This window comes from Pipistrellus hanaki (genome assembly GCF_964339955.1).
Source record: "Pipistrellus hanaki genome assembly, chromosome: 2".
In the NCBI taxonomy this organism is placed as follows: domain Eukaryota; kingdom Metazoa; phylum Chordata; class Mammalia; order Chiroptera; family Vespertilionidae; genus Pipistrellus; species Pipistrellus hanaki.
This window is the reverse complement of record NC_140504.1, coordinates 172,869,833-172,895,931: the sequence shown is the minus strand read 5'-3', so window position 1 is coordinate 172,895,931 and position 26,099 is coordinate 172,869,833. Positions and strand designations below refer to the sequence as shown.

The 26,099-nt window shown below is 44.8% G+C and overlaps 2 protein-coding genes across 3 annotated transcripts in view; one reads left to right on the top strand and one right to left on the bottom strand.

Annotated features, from left to right (window-relative positions):
• SZT2 (SZT2 subunit of KICSTOR complex) overlaps nt 1-15,783 on the bottom strand; it is a 49,871-nt gene extending 34,088 nt beyond the window's left edge. The window contains exons 1-7 of the mRNA XM_084874451.1: nt 15,686-15,783; nt 7,955-8,080; nt 7,041-7,214; nt 6,587-6,757; nt 2,809-2,940; nt 1,932-2,073; nt 1,414-1,520 (exon numbers count right to left, since the gene is read on the bottom strand). Coding sequence (XP_084730577.1) covers nt 1,414-1,520; nt 1,932-2,073; nt 2,809-2,940; nt 6,587-6,757; nt 7,041-7,214; nt 7,955-8,080; nt 15,686-15,712 — 879 coding nt within the window. The 5' untranslated portion in view covers nt 15,713-15,783. The remainder of the gene's footprint in view (nt 1-1,413; nt 1,521-1,931; nt 2,074-2,808; nt 2,941-6,586; nt 6,758-7,040; nt 7,215-7,954; nt 8,081-15,685) is intronic.
• Nucleotides 15,784-15,835: 52 nt separating this feature from the next.
• On the top strand, nt 15,836-22,246 carry MED8 (mediator complex subunit 8). Of its 2 annotated transcripts, none has more exons than XM_084872690.1 (7): nt 15,836-15,903; nt 17,502-17,620; nt 18,297-18,441; nt 18,951-19,091; nt 19,283-19,364; nt 20,794-21,042; nt 21,869-22,246. In XM_084872690.1, exons 1-7 carry the CDS (start codon nt 15,898-15,900, stop codon nt 21,931-21,933), a joined length of 807 nt encoding a protein of 268 aa, XP_084728816.1. In that variant the 5' UTR covers nt 15,836-15,897; the 3' UTR covers nt 21,934-22,246. The 2 variants fall into 2 exon arrangements, with proteins under 2 accessions (XP_084728816.1, XP_084728817.1); XM_084872691.1 differs by having other exon boundaries at nt 15,860-15,903; nt 17,483-17,620.
• The last annotated feature ends 3,853 nt before the right edge of the window (nt 22,247-26,099 follow it).

Sequence of the window (26,099 nt, the reverse complement as noted above, 5' to 3'; positions counted from 1 at the left end):
GCAGCTCCTGCATCGAGTGTCTGCCCTCTGGTGGTCAGTGTGCGTCATAGCTACCAGTTGGAGTGTCTGTCCCCTGGTGGTCATTGTGTTTCATAGCTACTGGTTGAATGGCCCCTTGGCTTTTATATAGATAGATAATGTACTACATTATGCATTTTATTATTATTTTACATTAAGCACTTTAAATGCATTCTCTCATCCAATGAGGAAGGTACTATTATAATCTCTATTTACAAATAAGTCCAACCAAGAAGTGATGTGCCCAGGGTCACAAAGCTAGTAAGTGGAGCCAGGATTCAGGCCCGGCATGCCTAACTCCAAAGGCCATCCTGGTGACCCATCAAATGCAGCATGCTCAAACCTGGATTCATCATCTTGTCCTCACTATACCCCAATTGCTTCTCTGCATTTGCTCTGCCAGCTACCCAGTCATCACTAAAGTCAGTACATTGAAGGTATCCTTAACTTCTTTGTCCCTGATCCCTTACCACTTGCTAATCATGTCATGTTGATTCTACCTTTTCATTTTCTCAATCCTATCCTCTTCTCTCTTACCCTAAATTCTCCTAACTTAAGCCCCAAGCCTCTTTCACCTGACCACTGCAATTAATAGTGGTCTTTCCTCTATCCCTGCCCTTTACCCTGCATCAAGAGTGACCTTAGCCGGGACCGGTTTGGCTCAGTGGATAGAGCATCAGCCTGAGGACTGAAAGGTCCCAGGTTCGATTCCGGTCTAGGGCATGTACCTTGGTTGCGGGCGCATCCCCAGTAGGGGGTGTGCAAGAGGCAGCTGATCGATGATTCTCTCTCATCGATGTTTCTAACTATCCCTCTCTCTTCCTCTCTGTGAAAAATCAATAAAATATATATATATTTTTAAAAGTGACCTTAATAAAACACAAACCCAACTAGTGACTTTCCTTCTATTTATCTGTGTCACCCACAGAATTATGCTGACACTCAATACAGCAGAACCAGCTTTTCATTCTCTGGCCTCCAGCCTTGTTTCCCATAACTCTTTGCCCCTGCCCCACAGTTCATCAATCCAAATCGACTGCAGTTCCCTGAATATACCGCTTTCCTCCTAAGCTTGTTAGAGCTGGGTTTTCTGACCCTGACAAACCAAACAGTAGTAACTAATCTAATGGGACTGGAGCTGACTGCCAAATTCTGCATTCTTTTTACTCTAACATGCCGTTACTATAACATCCTAAGGAAAGAGGACAAAGACAAGAGTCCTCTCCCACCATTGCCACCTGCTTCTTTCTAGACACGGCATCTCTTCCCACCACACACAAGTAATTATGCTATTTGCTTTACCTGGGGAAATCATCGCCTGCAGAGAAAACAACTAATCACATCCCACTTGGTGAGATGCCATACTCTCCCTCCTTCATCCTAGAAAGTCCTCACCTGTACAAAGGAACACGCCACGGTGCCACTGCGAAGTTGGTTCAGCAAGGTCTCACAGACAGCAACATCAGGGACGCTGGTCACCCCATCTGTGATCACAATGATACCTGGAGCAGGAAACATCAGACTCAGACCCGGGACACTGACCCGTCAAAACCAGGCACTCAACTGATGAAGCGCTGAAGACCTTGGTGTCTGCCAACAAATGTGTTTTATAAGATTCAAACACCTTTCCTTTCTCCTTCCCTCCTGCTTCTTTCTCTTGAGTGCTGGATCTCAGTCTTTTCCTGAGTGATATCCTTGGAATGCTACTCCTTCCCACCAGGATCCCCGATGACTGTCAGAGCTGCGGGTACTTGAGATATCCACTAACACACACACTTAACTCTTAAAACAAGGAAACAGACCCTCTCCCCTGGGCCTACTGATTCCCTGGAAACTAGCTTTGCTGATAATGCTCCCCCAATATCTTTCCTGAATTCTATTTCCCCAATCCCACCAACATTCTTTCTACTGACCTGCACTAGAGTTTGAGGGGAGCAACTGCAGCGCCAAGATGCCCTGACGAATCATACTGACCAGTCCAAGATCAGCTGTCACCATGGAGACTCCCATCTTCCGGCCAGGGAGCTCCCCTGAGTCTGGGGATTGGTCCTCTGCCTGGCCCAAGTAACAGAAAAGACAAAATGGGACAGACAGCATTGCCACATCCATAGCAAAGCCCGAATTTACAGCAGCTCTGCCCAAGTCAATACAGGCCCAATCATATGAAGACCCCAAGCCCCCAACCCTGCAGCCAAACCCTGACAGTGCTTCCTCCTCCAGTGTGTGTTCAGATACTGACCCTCAGATGGACAGGGAGTCCAGCACCAGATTGTACTGGAGCAGGGCTTCCCCACCTTTTGCTAATAAGGCCCTCTTCCCATATTTTTCTACTGTCATTATGAAATATTTTATATATCAATGACACCATGTTTCAGACACACAGAACTGCCACCTGTCTGGCTACTTCTGGGACATTGGGAGGAATGAAAATGCATTCTAGTGAGCTTTATCCTTGACTGCATAAAGTACTAGCTAGAGATCAAAGCTAGTGATCACCTTCTCAGATCCATCAAGGGAGAAGATCCAGGACTAAAAACAAACAAACATAGCAAATAGCCTTCACACTTTCTCCAGCAAGAATTTGGGTCCTGGGAAGAGTATCCGAGCCCTCTTCCCAATAGGGAACCTGTTGTGGGTACTCACTAGCACTTCTAATCCTGACTTACTCTGCTTCTGGCCCTTTTTTTCTACCCTCTTTCCCTTCTATATTAGGCTTGCCCCTCCTCTCTCCCCTCTGTTCTTTAATAGCTGCTCTTTCTAAATGGCCTCTGCTTACTGTCTCCCACATACCTGGCTCTGGGGGTCATACTGCTGCTGCAGCATGGTGGCCACCTTATCCTCAAAGAGACAGAGCTGTGCATACACCTGCTGCAGGAACACTTCCCGCTGGGAAGGGTCCAAAAGGCAGCCCTGGATCAGTACCTGAAAATCACGAGGGAAAGACCAAGACATGAAGGTCAGGGGACACTGGGCAGCCCTCTTCCTAACCTCCCCATTTATTCTCCCTCTAAGCAACCCTGACTTCCCACCCACAGCCAGTTCCTCTAGATCACATGTGTCAAACACAAGGCCCGCGGGCCAAATCCAGCCCGCCAGGCCTTGCAATGTGGCCCGAGCCGCGCTGTCATCACTGCACTCCGCTGTCAGTTTATGACATTGTCAGTTTATGACTGTTCAGTAAACCATTCGGCCCGAGATTTAGGCTGGATTTTAGATTTTGGCCCCTTCTCTGATTGAGTTCGACACCCCTACTCTAGGTCATCTACTCCATCACTCCTCAGCCCAGGTATTCCTGCTCACTGCCCCCAGGTCATGCCACCTTAATCTGGGCTCACAACCTTCCTCCGCTTCAGGTCCTCCACCCTGGGTTCCCCCATATCTCCGCATTGCGGGCAAGAGAAGATCTTCCAACTCCTTCCATCTTTGCCCATAAAGTGCCCCACCTCTGGTTAGCAACGCCTTTTTCATTCTACTTCATACATTTTTTATTCTTGTTGATTCCTAAGCACTGCACACAAAGACTATAAGGAAATTTTTTTTTAAAATATATTTTATTGATTTTTCACAGAGAGGAAGAGAGAGGGATAGAGAGTTAGAAACATCGATGAGAGAGAATCATCGATCAGCTGCCTCTTGCACACCCCCTACTGGGGATGCGCCCGCAACCAAGGTACATGCCCTTGACCGGAATCGAACCCAGGACCTTTCAGTCTGCAAGCCGACGCTCTATCCACTGAGCCAAATGGGTCCCGGGAAATTTTCTCTTTTTTTTAAGTTCCAAATCTTATTCCCCCAATGAATGTTCCTTTCTTCCCTTTACTCTCAATGATAACTTTGCCACTCAATAGGAATTCCCAGCTTACCCTCACCCTGAGGGAATACTATTCTCCAACCCACAGAAAACACCTCCAACTCTGCTACATGTCTATACCTGTGTTCTTGTGCTTCCTTCCAGGCTCTGAAGGAAAGGTTTCTTCTCCTCCTCTTTTCCCCTAAAGCTTATCTCTCTATCTAATCTGGCATCCTCCTTTCTCTAATACTTTCATTTTCTCTTCATGGGATTTCTTTTCTTCTATTTCCAACATAAATAAGTGCTCCCATCCAGGGTTCTTCCTGACTTTCCCATACCTCTTTTATCCCCCCCTTTCTCTCTCCTAAGCACCAAAGGGCCCTTCTTTTGCTTCTGTAACTTGTTCCCTGAGCCTACACAGCCCAACTGGGCCATTTCTAATACCTCCGTAACTTTCTAAATAAACTTTGAAAGAAAGAAAGAAAGGAAGAAAGGAAGAAAGGAAGAAAGGAAGAAAGGAAGAAAGGAAGAAAGAAAGAAAGAAAGAAAGAAAGAAAGAAAGAAAGAAAGAAAGACCCCCATCCTAAAAATGTCACTAGGGTTGTTACCTTGGTGGCCTGGGGTGTCTCTTTTTTTCTCTCCCTATCACACTCCTTCAACCTGTCTCACATGCCCACTTCTCCCAACTCTGCTCTCGTGTGCAACAACTCCCTTTTCATTCCCTATTCAGAACCGCAGAAGCGGGTGAGCACAGCCCAAAGAGGGGAGAGGGGCACTCTATACCACTCTACACGCCAGATTGTGAGAAGCAAAATAGAATCAGGGGAATATAAAAAGATGAGAAAGATGTTCACAGCTGTATTGTTTAGAAAAGTGAAAATTGAGTCAACCTAAGGGTCCAACAATAAATGTTTGGCTAAATACATAATGATCAAATATGATAAAATCAAGCAGCCACTAAAAGTCATGTTTCTGCCGAGACCAGTTTGGCTCAATGGACAGAGCATCGGCCTGCGGACTGAAAGGTCCCAGGTTCGATTTCGGTCAAGGGCATATACTTTGGTTGCAGGCACATCCTCAGTAGGAGGTGTGCAAGAGGCAGCTTATCAATGATTCTCTCTCATCGATGTTTCTAACTCTCTATCCCTCTCTCTTCCTCTCTGTAAAAAATCAATAAAAAATATATATATTTTTTAAAAAAGTCATGTTTCTAAAGAATATTTAGTGACACGGAAAAACATTTGCCCTGCCTGGTTTGGCTCAGTGGATAGAGCAACGGCCTGCGGACTGAAGGGTCTCGGGTTCAATTCCGGTCAAGGGCGCATGCCCAGGTTGCGAGCACAACCCCAGTAGGGGGCGTGCAGGAGGCAGCTGATCAGTTATTCTCATCATTGATGTTCCTATCTCTTCCTTTCCCTTCCTCTCTGAAATTTAAAAAAAAAAAAAATCTATAAAAAAAAAGAGAAACACCTATATTATACTTAAAAAATAGGACATAAAACTGCGTGTCTGGAATGAGCCTGATGTTTCTCCTCTATTTGGATAAACTCCCCAACAGAATAAAGTATTAGTTCTTAGCTATGACATTCAAAGGTTCTCACAATCCTGTCCTTATCTCTTCAGTTTCCTCCTAAACCCACCTCCACATTCAAATTTTGTTGTGTCCAACTAAGTAATATGTAATGAGAGCGGTTTCCTAGCTATATCTTTGCTCCACAGGCCACTCTGTCTGGAAAGCTATTTCCCTGTCTTTGAACGGTCAATTTCAATTCTTCTTTCATGACACAATTCAAATGCCTCTTTGTTCCAAGATGAGAACTTCCAAGGCCTGCAGAGACATCCAGGCTTGGTTGGATGCTCCCCCACCTCGCTCTCATTGCCCCGAGTCATAACTTATTAGTGCCTTTATCACATTCAACTGAAACTATCTCCTCCAATATCAGTGTCCTCCATTAAACCCTAACCCTAACTCCTCCCATCAGGATAAGGACAGTGTCTGATTCTTCTGTGTATTCAGGACCCAATCCAGGCCTGGAATAGATCAGGCTTCAGTAAGTGTTTGCCAAACCCAACCAAGTGTGGAGTGATTACCTAATACTATGTTCATGCCTTGGCTATGAACACCTACCAAGTCTGGCCCTGGGGATGGAGCCCACAACCAACAGTCGTAACAGCTGCACTAGAAGAACACTTTAATTCAGAGCAGAGGGCTAGGATTCGGGTGTGTACCAACTGCTTTGCATATATCACCCCCCCCCCCGCCCCCCCAGGTATTATATGTAATGCTGAAGGGTATTCTTTAAGAAGAGGAAGAAGAAGAAAAAGGTAAAGATAAAAAATTATGAACAACAAAGTGACAACAAATACATATCTATCAACAAGTGAATCTAAAAATCAAATGAATAAAAAAATCTAATGAACAGAATAAACTGGTGAATGTAAAGAATCAGGGCATGCAAAGGGAGTAGATTGACAATTCTCAGGGGAAAGAGGGTGTGGAGGTTTTGGGAAGAGATTGGACAAAGAGCTTAAACCTATGGACAAGGACATGGGGGTGGGGTGGGGGAGGGCATGGAGTGGGGTGGGAAATGGTTGGAGGGGAGCTATGGGGGGAAAAAAGAGGAACATCTGTAATAATCTGAACAATAAAGATTAAAAAAAAGAAGTTAGCAGAGTTGGGGACTTTGGGCACATGCAGTAGACTCAGGATAAGGACTTGGTCTCAGGACTACCAGAAATGAGGTCTGAGGGTACAAACTTGGAGAAAGGGTGCAATACCTGGTGGGACTGTAGGCCAATAATTGAGGAGTAGGCCTGGATAGTTACGTAGATCTCAGGCTGGAAGTCAATGCAAGATCCAGGCACTCGGAAGGGCCGAAGCAGCCCACGGAGGCAGCGGGAGAGGGCGTGGAAAACTTCATCAAACAAGATCTCCCCGGTGGAATCATCCTGAGGGCAATGCACACAAAGATCTCTCAAGGGTGAGCAAAGGCAGCCCTGTACAGAGGGCAGAGACAAGCAGCTTTCATGGGTCAGTGGGCCTCTTATCTTCAGGTTGATGGCACCACCAAACACAGTGCCATCCCTGGAATGGGATCCGTCTTTACCCACCATTCCCTTACAGCCTGTCTCCTTCCACAATGGTAGGCTGAGATCATTTTTCATTCCTCCCAAGCTTTTCCCTCTCCTCCTCACCCCACCTTTTCTTCCACTGTCTCCCCCAGCTCCTTACCACAATGCCAGTAGATGGGCTAAGGTCCAGCTCAATGACAAATCGATACTGCCAAGCCAAGAAGGTGACCTGAGTGGAAGGTACGAGGAGGAATGGCCTTGGGACCACTGGTTCATCTGGCTGCCACCCAGGGGGCAAGACACTGAGGACTTCCAATTCCTGCTCAGACTGAAGCTGACAATTAGGATGAAGAGAAAAGGAAAGTGTCAGGAAAGAGGCACACCTTTTTTCCCAGGGCCTGAACTTCCAGAGCCAAAATGATACAACATTGGCTCTACCTCCCACACCCCAACACATATCTGGAAAATTATGAAACAAAATTTTTCCTGAACAGCCTAGGTGCCCGTCAGCAGATGATTGGATCAAAAAACTATGGTATATCTACACAATGGAATACTATGCTGCCATGAAAAAGGAAGGAATTCTCATCATTTACAGCAACCTGGATGGAATTGGAGAATATCATGCTGAGTGAAACACACCAGTCAATGAAAGAGAAACACCACATGACCTCACTCATTTATGGATAATAAAGAACATTATAAACTGATGAACCAAAAGATAGATATAGAGACAGTAAAGCAACAAGCAGACTGTCAAATTACAGTGGGGAGGGGAGGGAGATCTGGGAGAGATAAGAGATCAACCGAAGGACTTGTATACATGCATATAAGTACAACCAATGGATACAAAACTCTGGGGAGGGAGGGTATGTATGGGAGGGAGGGCAATGATAAAATATGTACACAGATAATAATTTAATTTAAAAAAAACTTTTCCTTAAGAATCATCTTGTGGGCAAAGTCACTTGCTTCTCCCAGAGTTAGTCTCCCCTCCTGCCTCTTTCCAGTACTCTCTTAAAAAACAGATTTTCTGAGCCGGCCCCTCGCATCCTATATGTCTCTGGGCCTCACCAACATCTCCTTGGGTGTGGCCTGCACAGTCTGATGCAGGTGATTGAGGAACCAAGCCAGGCGAACATTTCGGGAGATTCGGTAATCTTTTTTCATCAACAGAAACACCTGCCCAGCTTCTTCCACCTGGGGCCAAAGAGACATTAATAAATTAATAAAAATTCACTGTATTCCTCCTACTGGTATATACAGGTCACTGTGCAAGTAATTTGTCTGAGGAGCTCACAATCCATAAGTGAGATGCAAGGCAGCAGAGATAAAAGCTTACTCCCACCTGTATGTAAGGTGTGCCCAAAGATTCAATTCTCAGCTCTCTGATCCCATCCCCCCTGCAGATCTCTATGCAGATGAAGTGACCTTTACACATTATCAAATGTTCATGTGAGTTTCTCCTATAAACTATAAGCTTCTTGAAAGCAGGGATTGTATCTTGTTCTAGCTTTGTGTCCCTGTGCGTGGAAAATTGCTAAAAATAGAACAGACGCTCAATAATGCCAGATAGTTCATCCTAATAACCCCAACGACAGTAGAAACTAAAATAGGGGGACATCTAGCACTCGGCTGTATCAGGCCCAAACATTCACTTGGTCTGGCCCTGCCAATGCATTAGGGATGAATTAATTAAATGTTTGACCAAATACAGCAGGCTAATTTTTAAGGTGATAAATCTGTATGGCCTGTGAATGTTATAAATATTCAAATGGCCCTGAGCACTTTCTGCCTGGGTGGAAGTGCAAGCAGCTGATCAGACAAGGCATTCTGGGGCTCGTCCTGTGGTAACCTCATCCTGAGGCGCTGCCACGCTTCCCTGGGGCACGATGCTGAGCCTACACAAACTTCTACACTTCCTTTGCCACGGTCCCTGGCCCTCCACCCCTCTTTGGTTTTAAAAGTTACAGACTTTCTTATAACCAGAAATACTTGGCTGAAAATAGTTTTTCTCTTATTATACAAGATTCCTTCTTTTTTTTTTTCTTTCTTTTTTTTTATAATCTGCATCTATAATTATAATATTCCTACAATTAAAAAAAAAAAAATCCCCCTGGCTACCATGTGATTCAGAAAGTTTCCTTAATGACCAGTAGGGGGTGTGCAGGAGAGGTGATTGATGTTTCTCTTTCATTGATGTTTCTAACTCTACCCCTCTCCCTTCCTCTCTGTAAAAAAATCAATAAAATATATATTTTTTAAGTCAGCTTCAACTAACCTTTGAGACAAGTGAGCTTAGTTGTACTTTAAGAGATTTTTAGAATAAGACAGACAAGAACTGGCAATTAATTGGGAGTGAGAAAGTGATAAAAAAGGAAGGTGTCAGGGTTGACTAAGGTAGCATCAGAAACCAATAAGTGGCAGAAAGATTTCCAAGTTAGCTAGGAAAAATCAATATAGTTATTTACCATCACTTCTAACCACAACCTCCTAAAAAAAAGTCCCATCAAATTAGTCTTATTGCCAAGCCCCTACAATGAGAAAGGGGTCTACTGGCATGAAAGAACCTGCAGTCATTACTTGCCCTGTCTTTCTCTGATCCACAGTCTCAGAGTGGGCAACCTTTCCCTCAGGATTGACTGAGCTGGTGTGGGTGTGATTAGTCACCATGCTTGTGTTTGAGTTGACTACACTGGATCCCAGCCAAGCTTCTTATCTGGAAAAGGATAGGCTGGGGCCCAGGGTATTATCAGAACAGGAAGAATATCCCACCCTGGCTGAGTCACAGGCTCGAGTAGCTTAGTTGGTTGGAGCATTGTCTTGATGCACCAAGGCTGCAGGTTTGCTCCCTGGTAGGGGCACATACAAGAATCAACAAATGAATGCATGGATGAGTGGAGCAACAAATGTATGTCTCTCTCTCTCTCCCCCTTAAAGCAAGAAATAAATTTAAACACACACACACACACACACACACACACACACACGAAAGAATATCCCAATTTAGCAATCTTTCATGTTTATTACCTTATCGCCAGGGCCTAGTGCAGTGCCTGGCATATAAGATGCTTAAAACAATTTTGCTGAGTAAATGAATTCACGCTATGTTCTCAGCAAAGTAAACTTAACATTTAAAACTAATCATAATCAGGGTGAGAAAATCCTAACACTAGCCTCCACGCTATTTTCCTTTCTTTTTCTTTGGTAGGTAGAGCATATGTCGAAGCATCAACACCATACGAACAGCTGGGGACATTTGGTCACTCTATCTTCTAGAACTAAAATCTTGACAATGATTTCCTGCGCTGTTAGGTATCTCTGTTGGGCATTCACAAAGCAGTCTATAATTCTTTTTTTTTTAATGTTATATTTTATTGATTTTATACAGAGAGGAAGGGAGAGAGATAGTTAGAAACATCGATGAGAGAGTGTCATCGATCAGATGCCTCTTGCACACCCCCTACTGGGAATATGCCCGCAACCAAGGTACATGCCCTTGACCAGAATTGAACCTGGGACCCTTCAGTCCCCAAGCCGACGCTCTATCCATTGAGCCAAACCAGTCCCGGCAGTCTATAATTCTTCATAGCACCCACCACAGTTTACAATAAAAGAATTTATGTACTTTTTATTTATTTATTCGAGTTATAAGAGAAAGTTTATTTAAAACATCACAGAGGTGGTAGAGGTGAGCCAGCTGGGCTGTGTGGGCTCAGGAAACAAGTTGCAGAAGCAAAAGAAGGGCCCTTGGAGCCTAGGAGAGAGAAGGGCAAAGGTAACATGCCTGGAGGGTGGTGGGGGGAGGGAAAGGTGCTGAGCAAACTGTTCATGAACTTTAAAAAATATTTTTTAATTGATTTTTTTAGAGAGAGAGGAAGGGAGAGGGAGAGAGAAGAAAACATCCTTTGGCTGCTTCCTACACACCCCCTACAGGAGTTCGACCTAGCAACCTGGGCATGTGCCCTGACCGGGAATGGAATAGACAACCTCTGGGTACATGGGCGAACACTCAACCAACTGAGCCAGACTGGCCAGGGCTTTATGTACTTTTTAATGTTTGTTTCCCCTACAGGTCTAGAAGCTCCAGGGGCTTTGTCTATATAATGTTCTTTGCTGTATCCTTAGAAACTAGCACAGCACCAAAGCACACTAGGTATTTAAATATTTGTTGAATAAATGCATGAAAGAGAAATGGCTCTCACTATCGATTTACCAGTTATTCTTAATTTTCCACTTTTATTGACATCTGCTCTTTGTTGTTCAAGAGTTCCCATCCTTCCTCATCACCCACTTTACGGAAAAACTAACTCCTCTATTGTTTGGGATTTTCCTTTGCTTTCATGAAAGCTGTGGTATTTTTGTTTGCTTGTTTTTAAACCAGTTTTTTACTAGTCTGTTCTTTTTTAGTATTATATTCTTTTTTGCTGTTCTTGGAATCTGGGGAGAAGGTTCTGATGTGCATTCTAATATATCTGTTTTGAGAGAAAGTGTGATTTGATAGCTGAGACTACGGGCCTGAGCTTCAGTCCTCCTGTATAAAATACCACCAGCTACCCCAAAGGTATATGGAAGTATAAATGCACACATCAGTATAGTGGCAAGCCAGTCAACAATCAGTTGCTTCTGAGTCTATCAAACATTTGATGACAGTCTGGAGTCTTTGCTTTTCTGTAATAAATATCTCCAGGTTCTTTAAGTCTTATATGGCATGACTTCAAATTTCCTTATTAATTTATTTTATATCATATGCCTATGAATGAACTCTGATTGATCTACTTCTCAACTTAAAATGTGGGGACTGATATGGAACACAATACCCAGGTGAGGTCACATATTCAGAGTCCCCTAGGTTCTATTTATATTTTTAAAGGCTTTATCATACCATACTTAGGAAACCCCTATGACTTTCTCACTTGTGCTGCTAAATGCGCCCCCCCCTCCCCCAATCTGTCCTCATATACCTGGCTTTTTGGGACACATACAATTATTCAATTAGTCCTATTATATTGGGTAAATTCAGTCTATTATTCTAATGTGAAGCTAAGAGAGGGCTCCTTTTTCTTCTAATAAGTCTCTTTACAGCTTAATTTACCTAATTAGATCAAGAAGGCATCGTCCTCATCCAAGTCCAAAGAGGATAAAGGCGAGGTGAGCATGCATTCATTTATCAGCCAACAAATTTATGAAAAGCCTGCCACATACCAGCACTAGGGTCCTAAGTATACAATGGAAAGCAGAAATTGGCATTCTCTATTCTCACAAAATTATATGCATTATTCTTAGAGGACTCTGGCAAAGAGAAAGCAGCGTTTTGGAGTCAAGAGATCTGAAGTCAAATCTGATTCTACTACTTATTATCTAGGCAAGCTTGGAAAAGTTACTTAATTTTTTCCAGGCCTTAGTTTCTTCATTGATACCATGTAAATAAGAATATCTATTTCATAAAGATATTGTTGCAATTAGACAGGAGAGTCAGAACAATGATAGAGGAAGCCTATCATTCTTTGGAACAATTATTGAGGCCTACATACCATTAATAACAAGATGAATAAAACATGAGCAGATACTGCACTGCGTATCATGTATGTCAGTATAAAAGAAACATTCCCATCTCATTAACTTGTTCTTTGCACCAGTGTCTTTGTAGTTAAGATGGAATCCAAGCTTTGTGCTGTTTTCAGCTGAGTCCCATGAAAAATGTACTCTCCCACCCCCCCCACCCACCCCGAACTGTCTGAAGCCTCCTTACCACTATACATATGACATAGTCCTGAAACTCTAGTATGGTCTCAACCTGAATTTTCTTCCAGCCTCTTCTCTCACCAACCTCCCGCTGAGTTAAGAGTCCCTAGGATCAAATGCTTGTTCTGCTGCTTATCAGTGTAAGGTCTTGGTGAAGTTACTTAAACTCTCTGTGCCTCAGTTTCCTTACCTGTGAAAGGGGGCTAACAAAAGTATCTATTTCATGGGGGGGAGTTACAAGTATTAGATGACCCTCAGCAAGCACTCTGTGTTAGCTATTCCCATTGTCACACTGTAGCCACTAGTAGCTGCTTCCTCTCAGCTCTCCAAAGGCTCCAAGCTCCTTCTCACTTCAGGGTTCTCACTATTCCTTCAGTCTCTCATGCTTAGGGCTTAAATGTTATTCCTCTGAAGCAACTTCCTGATCTACCTCTGCTCCTACCATTTCTTTCTTTTCTTTTTAAATATATTTTATTGATTTTGTACAGAGAGGAAGGAAGAGAGATAGAGAGTCAGAAACATCGATGAGAGAGTCATCGATCAGCTGCCTCTTGCACACCCCTACTGGGGATATGCCCACAACCAAGGTACATGCCCTTGACTGGAATCGAACCCGGAACCCTTCAGTCCCCAAGCCGACGCTCTATCCATTGAGCCAAACCGGTCCTGGCTGCTCCTACCATTTCTTAACAAAGTAGGTTAAGAACTGCTGTTAAATACTCATTCAACTCTGTATTTTTCCTTTGCAGCACTTATTATCATAATTCAATGTTTGCTTACTCCATTAAAATAGGAAACATGTCTTACACTGCCCCATATCCACCCTAATAATTAACACAATCCTGGGATCCATAACAGCACTCAAAATATTTCAAGTATTTGATGAACGAATGATTTCTTAAATCTGACTAAGCCCAAATCAAGCCTAAAGGGCAGTCACTTTTCCGCCCACCGGCAGAAGAACTCTTTACGATCTTTACTTCCTGAGGTAACATTTTCAGAAATGCAAATCAAGAACTTAACAAATGCTTACTTTTTGGCTGAATGAGACTCCCAGGAGTGTGTTTTGACTGTGACTACTGTTCAATATGGTAGCTACTACTACATGGGGCTACTAAGCACTTGAAGTGTTACTGGTAGTATAAAATGATATGTGCTGAAGTGTAAAATACACACTAGACTTTAAAGATCTGGTACAAGCCGAGACCGGTTTGGCTCAATGGATAGAGCGTCGGCTTGGGTACTGAAGGGTCTCGGGTTCGATTCCGGTCAAGGGCATGTACCTTGGTTGCGGGCATATCCCCAGTAGGGGGTGTGCAGGAGGCAGCTGATCGATGACTCTCTCATCGATGTTTCTAACTCTCTATCTCTCTTCCTTCCTCTCTGAACAAAATCAATAAAATATATTTAAAAAAATAAATAAATAAAAATAAAGATCTGGTACAAAAAAGAGAATGTTAATATCTCAGAACTTAAAACTATTTATTATAAGTTAAAGTGATATTTTGGAAATACAGGATTAAATAATATATAACTAATTTTTCTCCGATTCTTTTTACCTTTTTAAATGTGGCTACTAGAAAATTTACATATATGATTTGCATTAGGCCTAGAAAGTATGTTGTATTTCCCCATTTTATTTAATTTTAATCCATAACAAAATAGACTACAAATTTTTTGTTTTTCTCAATACTGGTATTTCTGATAAATGGGTTATTCCTGTGAATATGTCTGATTATTTTAAATAAGGCATAATTTCCTACTTAATCCTGAGTCTCATCACATCAAATCCCAGTGAACTGGTGATTTGCCATCTCATGGCTACTTTATTATTTATGAACTAGAGACCTGGTGCATCAATTCTCGCTTGGGGGAGAGGGGCCATGGGCGGTTGGTGGGCTGGCCCTGCCCCCTGGTCAAACTCCCGGTAGTGCATATCAGCCTTTTATTATATAGGATATTTATTATTACTAAACATTATGGTTAAGAACATAAGATCTGGAGCCAGGCCACCTGTTTTTGGAGTCCTGGCTCTACTACTTACTAGCTGTGCCACTTTGCTTCTCTGAGTATCTCTGTGCCTGTTTCCACAACTGAAAAATGGGGGTGATAATAGTGTTTACTTCATAGGGTTGAGAGCAATAATTGGTAGTGGAAAAGTGCTTAGGATGATGCCTGGTATGCAGTAATCATTTAGTAATGACTATTACGTGTGTCATCCTACACACCCCTCACCCTTCCCACCTATTCATATTCTCCTGTAATACTGGACACCTCTCCTAGTGATGTGCCTTCCAAGTCTGAGCAATTTTATGCTCGGAGCTTCTAACTCCAGAATTCTGCTACCCGCCAGCTGAGTAGCACCTGAGTCAGATGCTTAACCTCCCTCACTTTTCCATTTCCTTATCTGTGAACGAGAATGAGTATTGACACCTTCCTTGCACAAGTTTGGATAACACAAGGTACCTGAAGTTCCTTCCGTGGTCCTTACTATCTAATTGACACCTCAAATGCATTTTCTGGTTTAAAACATGGGATCCTCACAACACACCCTAAGATAGGTATTTTATGAAACAACATCTGGGATGTAAAAATCTTGCCCCAAGTTAGCACAATATTGGAACGAGGTTTCCCTCCGATACAAAAATATTTTCACGAAACCAAAACTGCTTTCCCTAAGCACGAACGCTAGAAATGTGCTATTTCATGCCGTTTATGGGATTCCAATGTTTGCAGAAATCGGCAAAGTAAGCTTATCGCCCTGTTGCCCCCTGAAACTGCAGCAGAAAATCAAAATAAAGGGTTTAGTACTATTATTCGGTCAAAGAACCCAAGAGCCGTAGAGTCGGCGGCGTGGATGAAATTTCAGGAAACAAAACAAAGCGGCGAGTTTCCCCTGGAGGAAATCGCGGACCTCGGGGAGGAGGCTCCGTTGACATGCCTTCGGGGCTAGCCCGGTCGCCCCCAGACCCGGAGGAGGCTACGGCCGTCCCAGGCCGCCGGACCCTGGGGTCTCGGGCACCAGAGCTGCGCCCGCCCGCCCGCCCGCCCGCCCCTCACCTCCGGCTCCGGGCGTTCCGAGGCCATCACAGCGCTCCCGCGCCGGCCCGGGCCAGGGACCCCTGACCCAGCCACCGCGCACCTGGCAGGAACCGGAAGCGAGTGGGCGGGACAACGTATGAGCTCTCTGATTGGTGGGAGAAACCCTCTCAGCGTGACTCATTGACTGGAAACCGGAAGAGGAGGTCGTTGCCCCAGACACAGCCGCCGCTATGCAGGTGAGTATCTGTCAGGTAGGGGCTATCGATAAGGCCTCCTAGCTTCGGTTGACCGGACCGAGAGTAGGCTGACCGAGGAGAGAGTGAAGAGTTGAAGCTGAGAGTAGGGGCAGAGCCTGAGGCTGACACTTAAGGGGACGTGGGGTTGGGGGGCGAGGCCTACTCTGGAGGAGAGGCGGAGAGGAGATGGGTCCGGAGCCCCGCGCCGACCGGAGACAAACTACGGCTCTACCGGGAGGGAGGAAGCAGCACTGATTTGCTAGGTTATGGGAAAGGATCAGGTTGTAATTTGGGAAGGTTGAGCTAAGGAAGATGACTCAAGAAAGTGCTGGGTTGGCCGGCTGTTGGGTGGACGCTGTTGGATGCCGAAATAACAGGGAATCTGTCATTGGAGAGAAGCCCGAGGGATGAAGAAATGGTGGAGCCCCTGTGGCTAGAAGCTAAACTCAGTATAACCTGAGGCCCTGGGTGGCCCCTGTTCTGCACATTGGCGAGTTTGCAAGACCATTTCCCAACCTGTGCCCAAAATAAAACTGGAGGCTATAGATAAACATTATTTTGCAGATCCTCCAGCATGTACAGTTGTTTTTTTGTTTTTGTTTTTGTTTTGGCTGGTGCTTAGGACATGTGCCTTTTAAAAAATATTTTTTATTGATTTCAGAGAGGAAGGGAGAGGGAGACAGAGATAGAAACATCAATGACGAGAATCATTAATCTGCTGCCTCCTGCATGCCCCCTACTGTGCCCTTGACTGGAATCGAACCCAAGACCCTTCCATCCCCAGGCTGATGCTCTCTCCACTGAACCAAACCAGCTAGGGTGACATTTGCATTTTTCAATTTTATTTTTATTGCATTGCCGACAGTATTACAGATGTCTCCCATTTTCTCCCTTTTTGTCCCCTCAACCCCCACCCCAGGCCATCCCCATTCATTATGCAATTTGGTGTTCATTTATCATAGTTCCTTGCACCTGGTAGTCTTGTCAGTAAAGGTTTATAAGCCTGTGAAAGAAGCACAGGAATGTTGGCACAGAGATAAAATGAGTGCAGATTAATTCAGCAAGGAGAATTAATTCATCAAATGAATGATGAAGGCAAATGAAGAGTTGGGGCAAGGGGTGCGGCAGTGGTACACGGCCAGTCAGAGGTCAGAGAAACCTTCATGTACAGGTAGATTTCTCAGAGATTGTGTGCCATTGACAAGAACAGCCTGGCTCACAAGGTGAGCTCTAGAACAGAGTAGTACTGCAGAGGTACACAAAATGAATAAACCCAGACACAAGGTCTCAAGAAAATTTTTCAATGAGAGAATAGAGTATACCTAGTAGAGAGAAAAACCAGGCATGAATTAGGAAAGGATGGAGAAAGGAATCACTTGGTAGGAAGAATCGCGTTCAGGTGAATGAGTTGAAAGGTCTAAGGGTTGATGCTCTCTGTAACCCAAATACCAAAGATAGAAAACAATCCGGCTCTCCTGAGCCAATGAGATCCTTGTTACTTAATAGTGTTGCATACTGTCGTCCTGGCTCTTCAGCCTGCCTTTGTATGTGTCATACTCACACTCATCTGGGTAACCAGCCTGTCCCTGTTGGTGCAGAGGGAGGAGAAGCAGCTCGAAGCATCATTAGATGCACTGCTGAGTCAAGTGGCTGATCTGAAGAACTCACTGGGGAGTTTCATTTACAAACTGGAGAACGAGTATGACCGGTTGACCTGGTAAGGTTGGTCAGGGTAATCTGGGGAGGGCTGCATGGGTGGGGGTGGGGGGCAAGTCTCCTGGGGAATAGGACACCTCTAGTGATAGAGCCATTTATCAGTTTGAAAACATCTTACGATTTGGTAAGAGCTAGGTTTCCCAACATTTAGCAAGTGAAGTATAATTTAGGACCTCCATGGCAAGGAAGTAGAGAAATGCCCAGTTTCCCAACCCAGTTCTTTCTAGCTTTTGATCCTCACCCTTTGACTTCTTTGAAAAGAAATCCTCCCACTACAGTAGAAACACAAAGATCTTCCTGGATTTCTTGCCATAGATATGGGCGAGTCTTTTAAGTCCAACCTACTCTGGAAATATAGTTCCTATTTCCAGGCCAGAAAAGAGGCTCTTACTCAGTTTCTGAACTTTTAGAGATAACAGTGTAGGCATGGTTCCTATTTTCTGTTCTCCACCCAAAGAACAGAAATGAACTGTCTTTTTTCTCCATCCTTGCCAGAAACTGAGCGTGTGTCCCTCTTTTCTAACCCCACAATCCCTATGAGACACTCTGGTTCCCACCCAGTCCACCTCTAGGGCTATGATGAGTCTTTTGGGGGCGGGTCTGGGTATCCCTAATCTGAAGGACCCCTTTGAGGCTACTTCACTGGAAATATGCTGACACCTTCTTACTGCCACCAGGCCCTCCGTCCTGGACAGCTTTGCCTTGCTCTCTGGACAGTTGAACACTCTGAACAAGGTCTTGAAGCATGAAAAGACACCACTGTTCCGTAACCAGGTCATCATCCCTCTGGTGTTGTCCCCAGACCGTGATGAAGATCTCATGGTAAGAGGAGGAGAAGGGTACAACTTGGGAAATTAAATTCTTCGATAAGGACCTGGAGCACAGTTGTTGGCTGGTTATTGTAGAAGTTCTGAATGTGGAGCAGTATATGGCAATAGAAAGTGAGGCTGCATTTTGGAGGCCTCACTTTTTGTCCTGGAGTTGGGGAGCTACTCCCAAATAACCTGAGGACCTCGCTCCCAAGGCAAAGGCCTTTCTCATCCAACACCTATCTCAGCGAAATGCATGTTCTTTTGTGACTTTGTATATTTTAGTCTTTGATTAAAATGTAGCAGAGAGGTTTGCCCCTGTGTCTAGTACAGATGGGAGTGCGAGGAGACAGAAATGAATGATGGAGTGAGGAGTATAGTGTCGTAGGAAGCTAAGTATCATATGTCTTGGGCTGTGTTTTCCCTGAAAATGCACTGTTTGCCTGTGACAGGAACTATATATCGGTCCAGATGGAATCATCTGGGAATGCCTAGGATGATTAATAAAATCTGTGTTTACAGCGGCAGACTGAAGGACGAGTACCTGTTTTCAGCCATGAGGTAGTCCCTGACCATCTGAGAACTAAGCCTGACCCTGAGGTTGAAGAGCAAGAGAAGCAGCTGACAACAGACGCAGCCCGCATCGGTGCTGATGTAGCTCAGGTTGGACTGACTCACTGCCCCTGCTACCCCCCCATCCCCCAAGTCCCACATGAGAAGCTAGGCTTTGCCATTGCTGATTAATAGGTTGCACAGTTGATTGCATACAAATGGCCCCTAGAAGAGCACAAGAAAGCAACTTCCCCTAAATCATTTCTTGCTTGCCCTAATCTCTACCAATTTGTGTGTTACAGAAGCAGATCCAGAGCTTAAATAAAATGTGCTCAAACCTTTTGGAGAAAATCAGCAAAGAGGAACGAGAATCAGAGAGTGGAGGTATGGAGCGATCGGTGGCAAAATAGAGAAGGAAAGTCCTGAGTTTAATCCTAACTCCATAAGTCAGATACTCTTTTTTATATAAAACTAGAGTCCTGGTGCACAAAATTTGTGCACTGGAGGGGGGTTTTTGTCCCCCTCAGCCCAACCTGCACCCTCTCCAATCTGGGACCCCTCAGGGGATGTCTGACTGCCGGTTTAGGCCCGATCCCTGTCACAATCCAGGACCAATAGCTCCTAACTGCTCACCTGCCTGCCTACCTGATTACCCCTAACTGCCCTCCACCCCTGCTAGCCTGGTCATCCCCAACTGTCCCCTCTGCTGGCCTGGTCTCCCCTCACTGCCCTCTCCTCTGCCAGCCTGGTGCCCCCAACCGCCCCCCTTCGGGCCTGGTCGCCCCACACAGCCTGCTGCTCGTCGTTTGGTCGCCCCTCACTAACCCCCCTGCCGGCCTGGTCGCCCCACGCATCCTGTTCAGTTGTCTGTTCGGTTGCGATGGTTGCTTAGGCTTTTATATACATAGAAGGTTAGAAACTTGCTTAAAGGCACGCAGCCAATAGTAATTAGTAATGGAGTTCCCTGACTGGTGTTGCTAAGTGGTTAGCACAGCAGTTCCTATCACTGAAGGGTTGCAGGTTTGACTCCCAGTCAAGGGCATGTGCCTCATTTTCAGGTTCATCACCAGCCCTTATCCGGGTGCATGTTGGAGGCAACCAATTGATGTCTCTTTCACATCGATGTTTCTCTTCCTTTCTCCCCCTCCTTCCCTTCTCTCTCTCTAAAAATCAATGTGGGGAAAAATATCCTCAAGTGAGGATTTAAAATAAAAATAAAATTTAAAAAAATGGAGATGGGTCGAAACCAGTTTGGCTCAGTGGATAGAGCGTTGGGCTGCAGACTGAAGGGTCCCAGGTTCGATTCTGGTCAAGGGCATGTACATTGGTTACGGGCACATCCCCAGTAGGGGGTGTGCAGGAGGCAACTGGTCGATGTTTCTCTCTCATCGACCTTTCTAGCTCTCTATCCCTCTCCCTTCCACTCTGTGGAAAATCAATAAAATATATTTTAAAAAAATAAATAAAAAATGGAGACGGAAAGAGGGATAAGATCACTTTTATAGGAATGGTGGTTAGTAGCAAAGTGAGGACATAAAAGAGTGAGCTGCTTAGAAAAGGGTATATATCCATTTTGTTAGCTTTTTGTGTTTAAGTCCAGCCCTGAAACAGATGGAGGAAATGGGCAAAGTGAAAAGGGAGAATTCTGAGATAGTTGTGGAGACTCTTTGGCTCTTCCTCTGGGCTACTAGGGAGTCTAGATGCTGCTAAAGTCAGAACTCTAAGCCCTGGTACTCATACTGGTCTTCCTACTGCTAGGCTCAGTCTAGGGTTAGAGGTGTACCTCAGGGTCCTCACTCACCTTTTTCTTCAGGTCTCCGGCCAAACAAGCAGACCTTTAACCCTGCAGACACCAATGCCTTGGTGGCAGCTGTCGCCTTTGGAAAAGGGCTGTCTAATTGGAGACCTTCAGGCAGCAGCGGACCTGGCCAGCCAGGCCAGCCAGGAACTGGAACGATCCTTGCAGGAGCCTCAGGATTGCAGCAGGTGCAGATGGCAGGTGCTCCAAGCCAGCAGCAGTCAATTCTCAGTGGGGTGCAAATGGCCCAAGCAGGTCAACCAGGTAAGGTGGCAAGGGTTGACATGATGACAGACCTTGAGCAGGGAAGTGAGAATAAGCTGAATTGTCTGAGCCTTCAGTCTTCCCAGACCTGGAGATTTTCTCCCATTCTCCTGGACTATGACCCAGAAAACTATTTTTAAGAGTAAAAATCTCATTTGTGACGCTAACAAACTCTAGAAAATGAAGAATAACCTTGAATAGCAGAAACTGCTCTCGCCTCCAACCCCTATCTCAGACCTCTGTCTCAACTGCCCTTCTGTTTCTTAGATATTAGGTATGTATGGGGCTTTTTCTTAGAGAAACCAAAAGTCAGACCTTAATTTAGACCATTTGGTAGGTGGGTTGTTAAGAATTGATAAGCAGCAAGTTTCCAGTGCTACATGCATTCTTTTCTCCACATTCTATCCCTCCTGCTCACTTTTAGTGATGATGAGAACAGTCTGGAGGAGTTCAGATGCAAGTAACTAGAAGAGATATTTCCTTCAACACTGTCTGAGAAAAGGGACAATTAAAATAAATGAATATATATTTTTTTTACCTGTGATGGGGGTCACACAGACTTAGCTATCTTTTCTAGGAATAGGTGAGCAGGAGTCTGATCCCTCCCACTACCTCCTCTCCCCCCAAACAGCCCTCCCCTCTTAGATACCTTCAGGGAGAGAGCTGGCATGCAACCACGCCTCCGAGCTTTGGCGTCCAGGGCCAGATGCTACAGAGCTTCTGAGATGACAGAGAGGGTGGCAGAAGGAAACTTGAGAGACCACATTTCTGAATTATCATAAAAGTATTGCTATGTATCAGGCGTCTTTCTTTATGTTCCTTGTAGGGAAAATGCCAAGTGGAATAAAGACCAACATCAAGTCAGCTTCAATGCATCCCTACCAGCGGTGAGTGAGGCCAGCGACCTCTGCTGCCAGATGCTCTTTGTAGAGCTGGGCAGTGAAATTGCCTTTTGCCCAAACTGACCTAGCTGGGTACAATAAAAGGACATGGGCTTCAGCAACAGACAAATCCCAGCTTTACCACCAACTGACTGTGTGACTTTGGGCAAGTGACCCAGTTTTTCTGAGCCTGTTTTCTTATTTGTAAATGGCAATCATTTCTACGTCATAAGGTTATTGTGAGGATTAAATGAGAAAATGAATGTAAAACACTTAGCACAGTATAAGACATAATTGGTATTCAATAAATGGTAGTTTCTACAGCCACTTCTCCTTACTGCCCTCCTCAGTCTTTGATCCAGAACTGACCCTGATCTGATACTGCTTCACGTCAGTGGTGAGCTGATGAACACAGGATCATAGACCACTCTGTTCTGTTGGAAAGTCTGCTTATTTTGTGCTGCTAGAAACTGTGGCAGCCTCTGTGTTTTTAGAGGTACACTGTCTCTGCCCAGGCTCCATCCTGGCCATCTCTTCAAGCTAGGCACTGAGGCTTCCGGGCTGGGTGAACGATCCACCTAAAGCTTTGGTAAAGCTTGGGCCTGCTCTGCTCTCCATGAGCCTGTGCTTCAAGATCAATCATGGGAATGGGTAGCCTCCGGTACCTTTGCCTGCATTTTCAAGTTGAAGAGCAAAGTGATTTTGAGTCTCCAGTCTAAGTTGCCTTTCTCGCTCATTTTGGGCAAGGGAGGGGTGAGGTCAGCAGAAGTGGATCAAAAGGTTTCTCTGAATAAAGTTACTTAAATTTTGATGGTCATATGTCAGGCATATCTGACAGCAATTTATGAGACTTTCAGTGTTGCTTCATCAGAGTCTTTCAAGATTGCTTCAATGTAATTGTAATTTGTTCTCCCTAAAAAGTTTTATCTTTGACTAGCTTTGATCTGAAAGTCCTGAGTTATGAGGACAGTCTTCTAGCTGCCTTTTTTCTCTTCTCTTTCGGTGCACCTAGTTCTTTGGCATCTGTTCGGTGCCAGGCAGAATTCTGCCAGGCTGTGGCAGCAGAGGACTGGAAAAGTGGTCCCAGATGTCACATTCATTCCTGTTCCATCAAGACAAGAAATGGTATCCACAGTTACCCTGACCATATCACACAGCAGCACAGGGAGTCATCTCATTGGCTCTGAGGCAAAGCCAGACCTTCCTCCCACTTTAGTGTATTTTCTTACTGCTCTAGTGTTGTTTTTTTAAAATAAATTTTTATTAATTTCAGAAAGGAAGGGAGAAGGAGAGAAAGATGGAAACATCAATGATGAGAGAGAATTATTGATAGACTGCTTACTGCACATCCCCCAACCAGGGGCGGGGGTGGGGGAAGATCAAGCCCACAACCCAGATATGCCCTTAACTGGAATTGAACCCAGGACCCTTCAGTCCACAGGCTGATGCTCTATCCACTAAGCCAAACCAGCTAGGGCTCAGATCTTGTTTATCTTCTTATCCCTTCCCTTCCTATTGGTGTTGTTGAAGCTAACTCTCATATTGCCTTGGGTTTATGCTGGCCTTCTGTAGAATCCCTGAAGCAAACTTTTGGCATCTGCTATTCCTTATTCCACCAAAAGATTCCTTCCTGCTGAAAGGCACCAAACCCACGTTTCTTTGTTGTCTGTGGTTAGTACTGACTTTATTCCCCCTGTGCTATTTAAAATGGATTCCTTGTCCTCCAAGAATGGAAATTCTCCTGCTCCAACAGGAACATACACAGTACCTGACCTGTATCTTGTGCCCATAAGTCAATATTCCTTATTCTGGAGGCATTCACATCTCCACCTTCTAAACTTAGAAAGCACACGCTCTCACTTCCAAGCCCACTCCCACCCCAAATCCTCTGGAGCACACGACCTATGTAGCATCACCAACTATGGGGCCCATACAACACAGTAACCTCCTCAGTGGAGAGTATGTATTTCCCACTCCTAACACACTCATTCCCTCAGGAGAGAATATAAATGGAGTTTCCTTTGAAGAAGAGACCATGATGGTTCTAACTGGTTTGGTCAGTGGGTAAAGCGTTGGCCTGTGGACTGAAGGGTCCCAGGTTCGATTCCAGTCAAGGACACAGGCCTAGGTTGGATGCTCGATCCGCAGTAGGGGGTGTGGTGGAGGTACCCAATCAATGATTCTCTCTCATCATTGATGATTCTATCTCCCTCTCCCTTACACTCTGAAATCAATAAAAATATGTATTTAAAAAAAGAAGAAGAGGACATGACTTGCTCAAATTTAGGATTTGCAAAAGATGGCTCTCTTGCCCTACTCTGGTAATATTCCTCAGTTTCTGACTGCTCTGCTTTCTCCTACTCTTTGGGGCCCCTGGAGAATGAGATCGTCTTCCATGTTTATATCTAGCATGGAGAAAACAGCAGCTGTGAAATCTCGAAATCGTACTCAGCACTGAGTTCATCCTGAATCACTGTCTGCGTGACACCTGCCTAGGCCCTCTCCTTCTCCAGCTCTGTCCTAAGGTTAGGATTGGGTCATTGTTGAGCCTCCCTTTTGATCTTTGCCCCAGTCATCCCATTGTCTTCCCCTTCTGATGTGTATTATTGTCTTACCTAGCTAGCTTACTTTAGTTAACCTTGTACTTTCTTGGGCAACAGCCAAGACAGGTAGGCTGTAGCTAAGTGCTCCTTCCAACTCCATAAGGGGTCCTGGCATTAGAACTGAGATGGAGAGGTTGTGTAGTGCCCACCTCCCATCCTGCTGCTGGGGCGGGGGGGAAGAGGGGGGAAGCTGAACTCTGTAGGAATGCCCTAGTGCAAGGCTGGTCCCTTTTCCCACCCCCATCTCACCTCCCCCAGGCAGCTGGGAACAACCTCTCCCTTTGTCTGAGCTTCTTGTCCAGAATAATCCTCCTATGGACAATGTGTTCTCTGTGCCCTGTGGACACAGGAGCCGTATGAGCTGATCCCAGCACCAGGCAGGACAGAGGCTGAACCCTTCCAAATGCCCACCCTGAGTCAACTCCTGATTACTGTCCAGAGAAACTACCGAGGGATGTATGTTTTCTTCCATCTGCTTCAGATTTGGGGGGATAACTTACTGAATTTTAGCAACAGGCCAGAAGTAGGGCCAGTGGCTTTGGTCCTTTTTTTTTTTTTAAATCAGTCCTGAAGGTTCATTGTAGCTGGGGAGGCTTAATACAATCTAGCCTGACAGCCTTGAACACATAGGGGCTAACGTTTGGAAGGGATTTGCCACCCTGTATGGCTGCATGCCTGTACAGCATGTTACTATACTCAATATGGTAGGCACTTGTATCTAAACATAGGAAAGGCAAAGTAAAAGTATTATAAAAAATGGATCACCTGTATAGGGCACTTACAATGAATGGAGCTTGCAGGACTTGGATTTGCTGAGTGAGTCAGTGAGTGGCGAGTGAATGTAAAGGCCTAGGACATTACTGTGCCCTGCTGTAGACTTTACAAACACTGGATACCAGCATCAACACAAACACATGAGTAATGCATTGCACTAGGACCTGATGGCTACGACATCACTAGGTGAAAGGAATTTTTCAGCTCTTATTATAATCGTATGGAACTATATGCGGTCTGTTGTTTACCAGAATGCCGTGTGGCGCATGACTGTAGTCTGAAGAGCTTCAGACGAAGCCACCAGATTCCCTGGGGATATTCTTTTCTTTTTTGCCATTACATTTACTTCACTGGAAAAATTTAGAAAACAGCTCAAATGTCTTGGGAAGGCAAATAAGATTCTGTGTGATCTAGCCCCTGACTTATTTTCTATATTGTCCTATCACTCACTCTATTCCCCAGGCATACAGACTTTTTTCAGCCTCCATTTCTTTAAAAAAAAAAAAAATTTTAAATGTCTTTATTGATATCAGAGAGAGGAAGGGAGAGAGAAACATCAGTGATGAGAGAGAATCATTCATAACTGTTTCCTGCATGCCCCTTACTTAGTATCAAGCCTACAACCCCAGCACATCCCCTGACTGGCAATTGAATTTTGACCTCCTGGTTTATGGGTCAGATGCTCAGCAACACCAGCCAATCCAGCCTCCATTTCTTTATTACCACTGGTGCCTCTGCGTGGAACACTTTGCCCCATCATTCTGTTTGATGAATACCGAATCATCCTTCAAAATTCAGC

What these genes read in the sequence shown, in the direction of transcription:
- MED8 (XM_084872690.1), top strand. An exon ending in GAGTATGACCGGTTGACCTG is followed by an intron (nt 17,621 to 18,296) that starts GTAAGGTTGGTC and finishes TACTGCCACCAG; the next exon opens with GCCCTCCGTCCTGGACAGCT. An exon ending in GGCCCAAGCAGGTCAACCAG is followed by an intron (nt 21,043 to 21,868) that starts GTAAGGTGGCAA and finishes TGTTCCTTGTAG; the next exon opens with GGAAAATGCCAAGTGGAATA.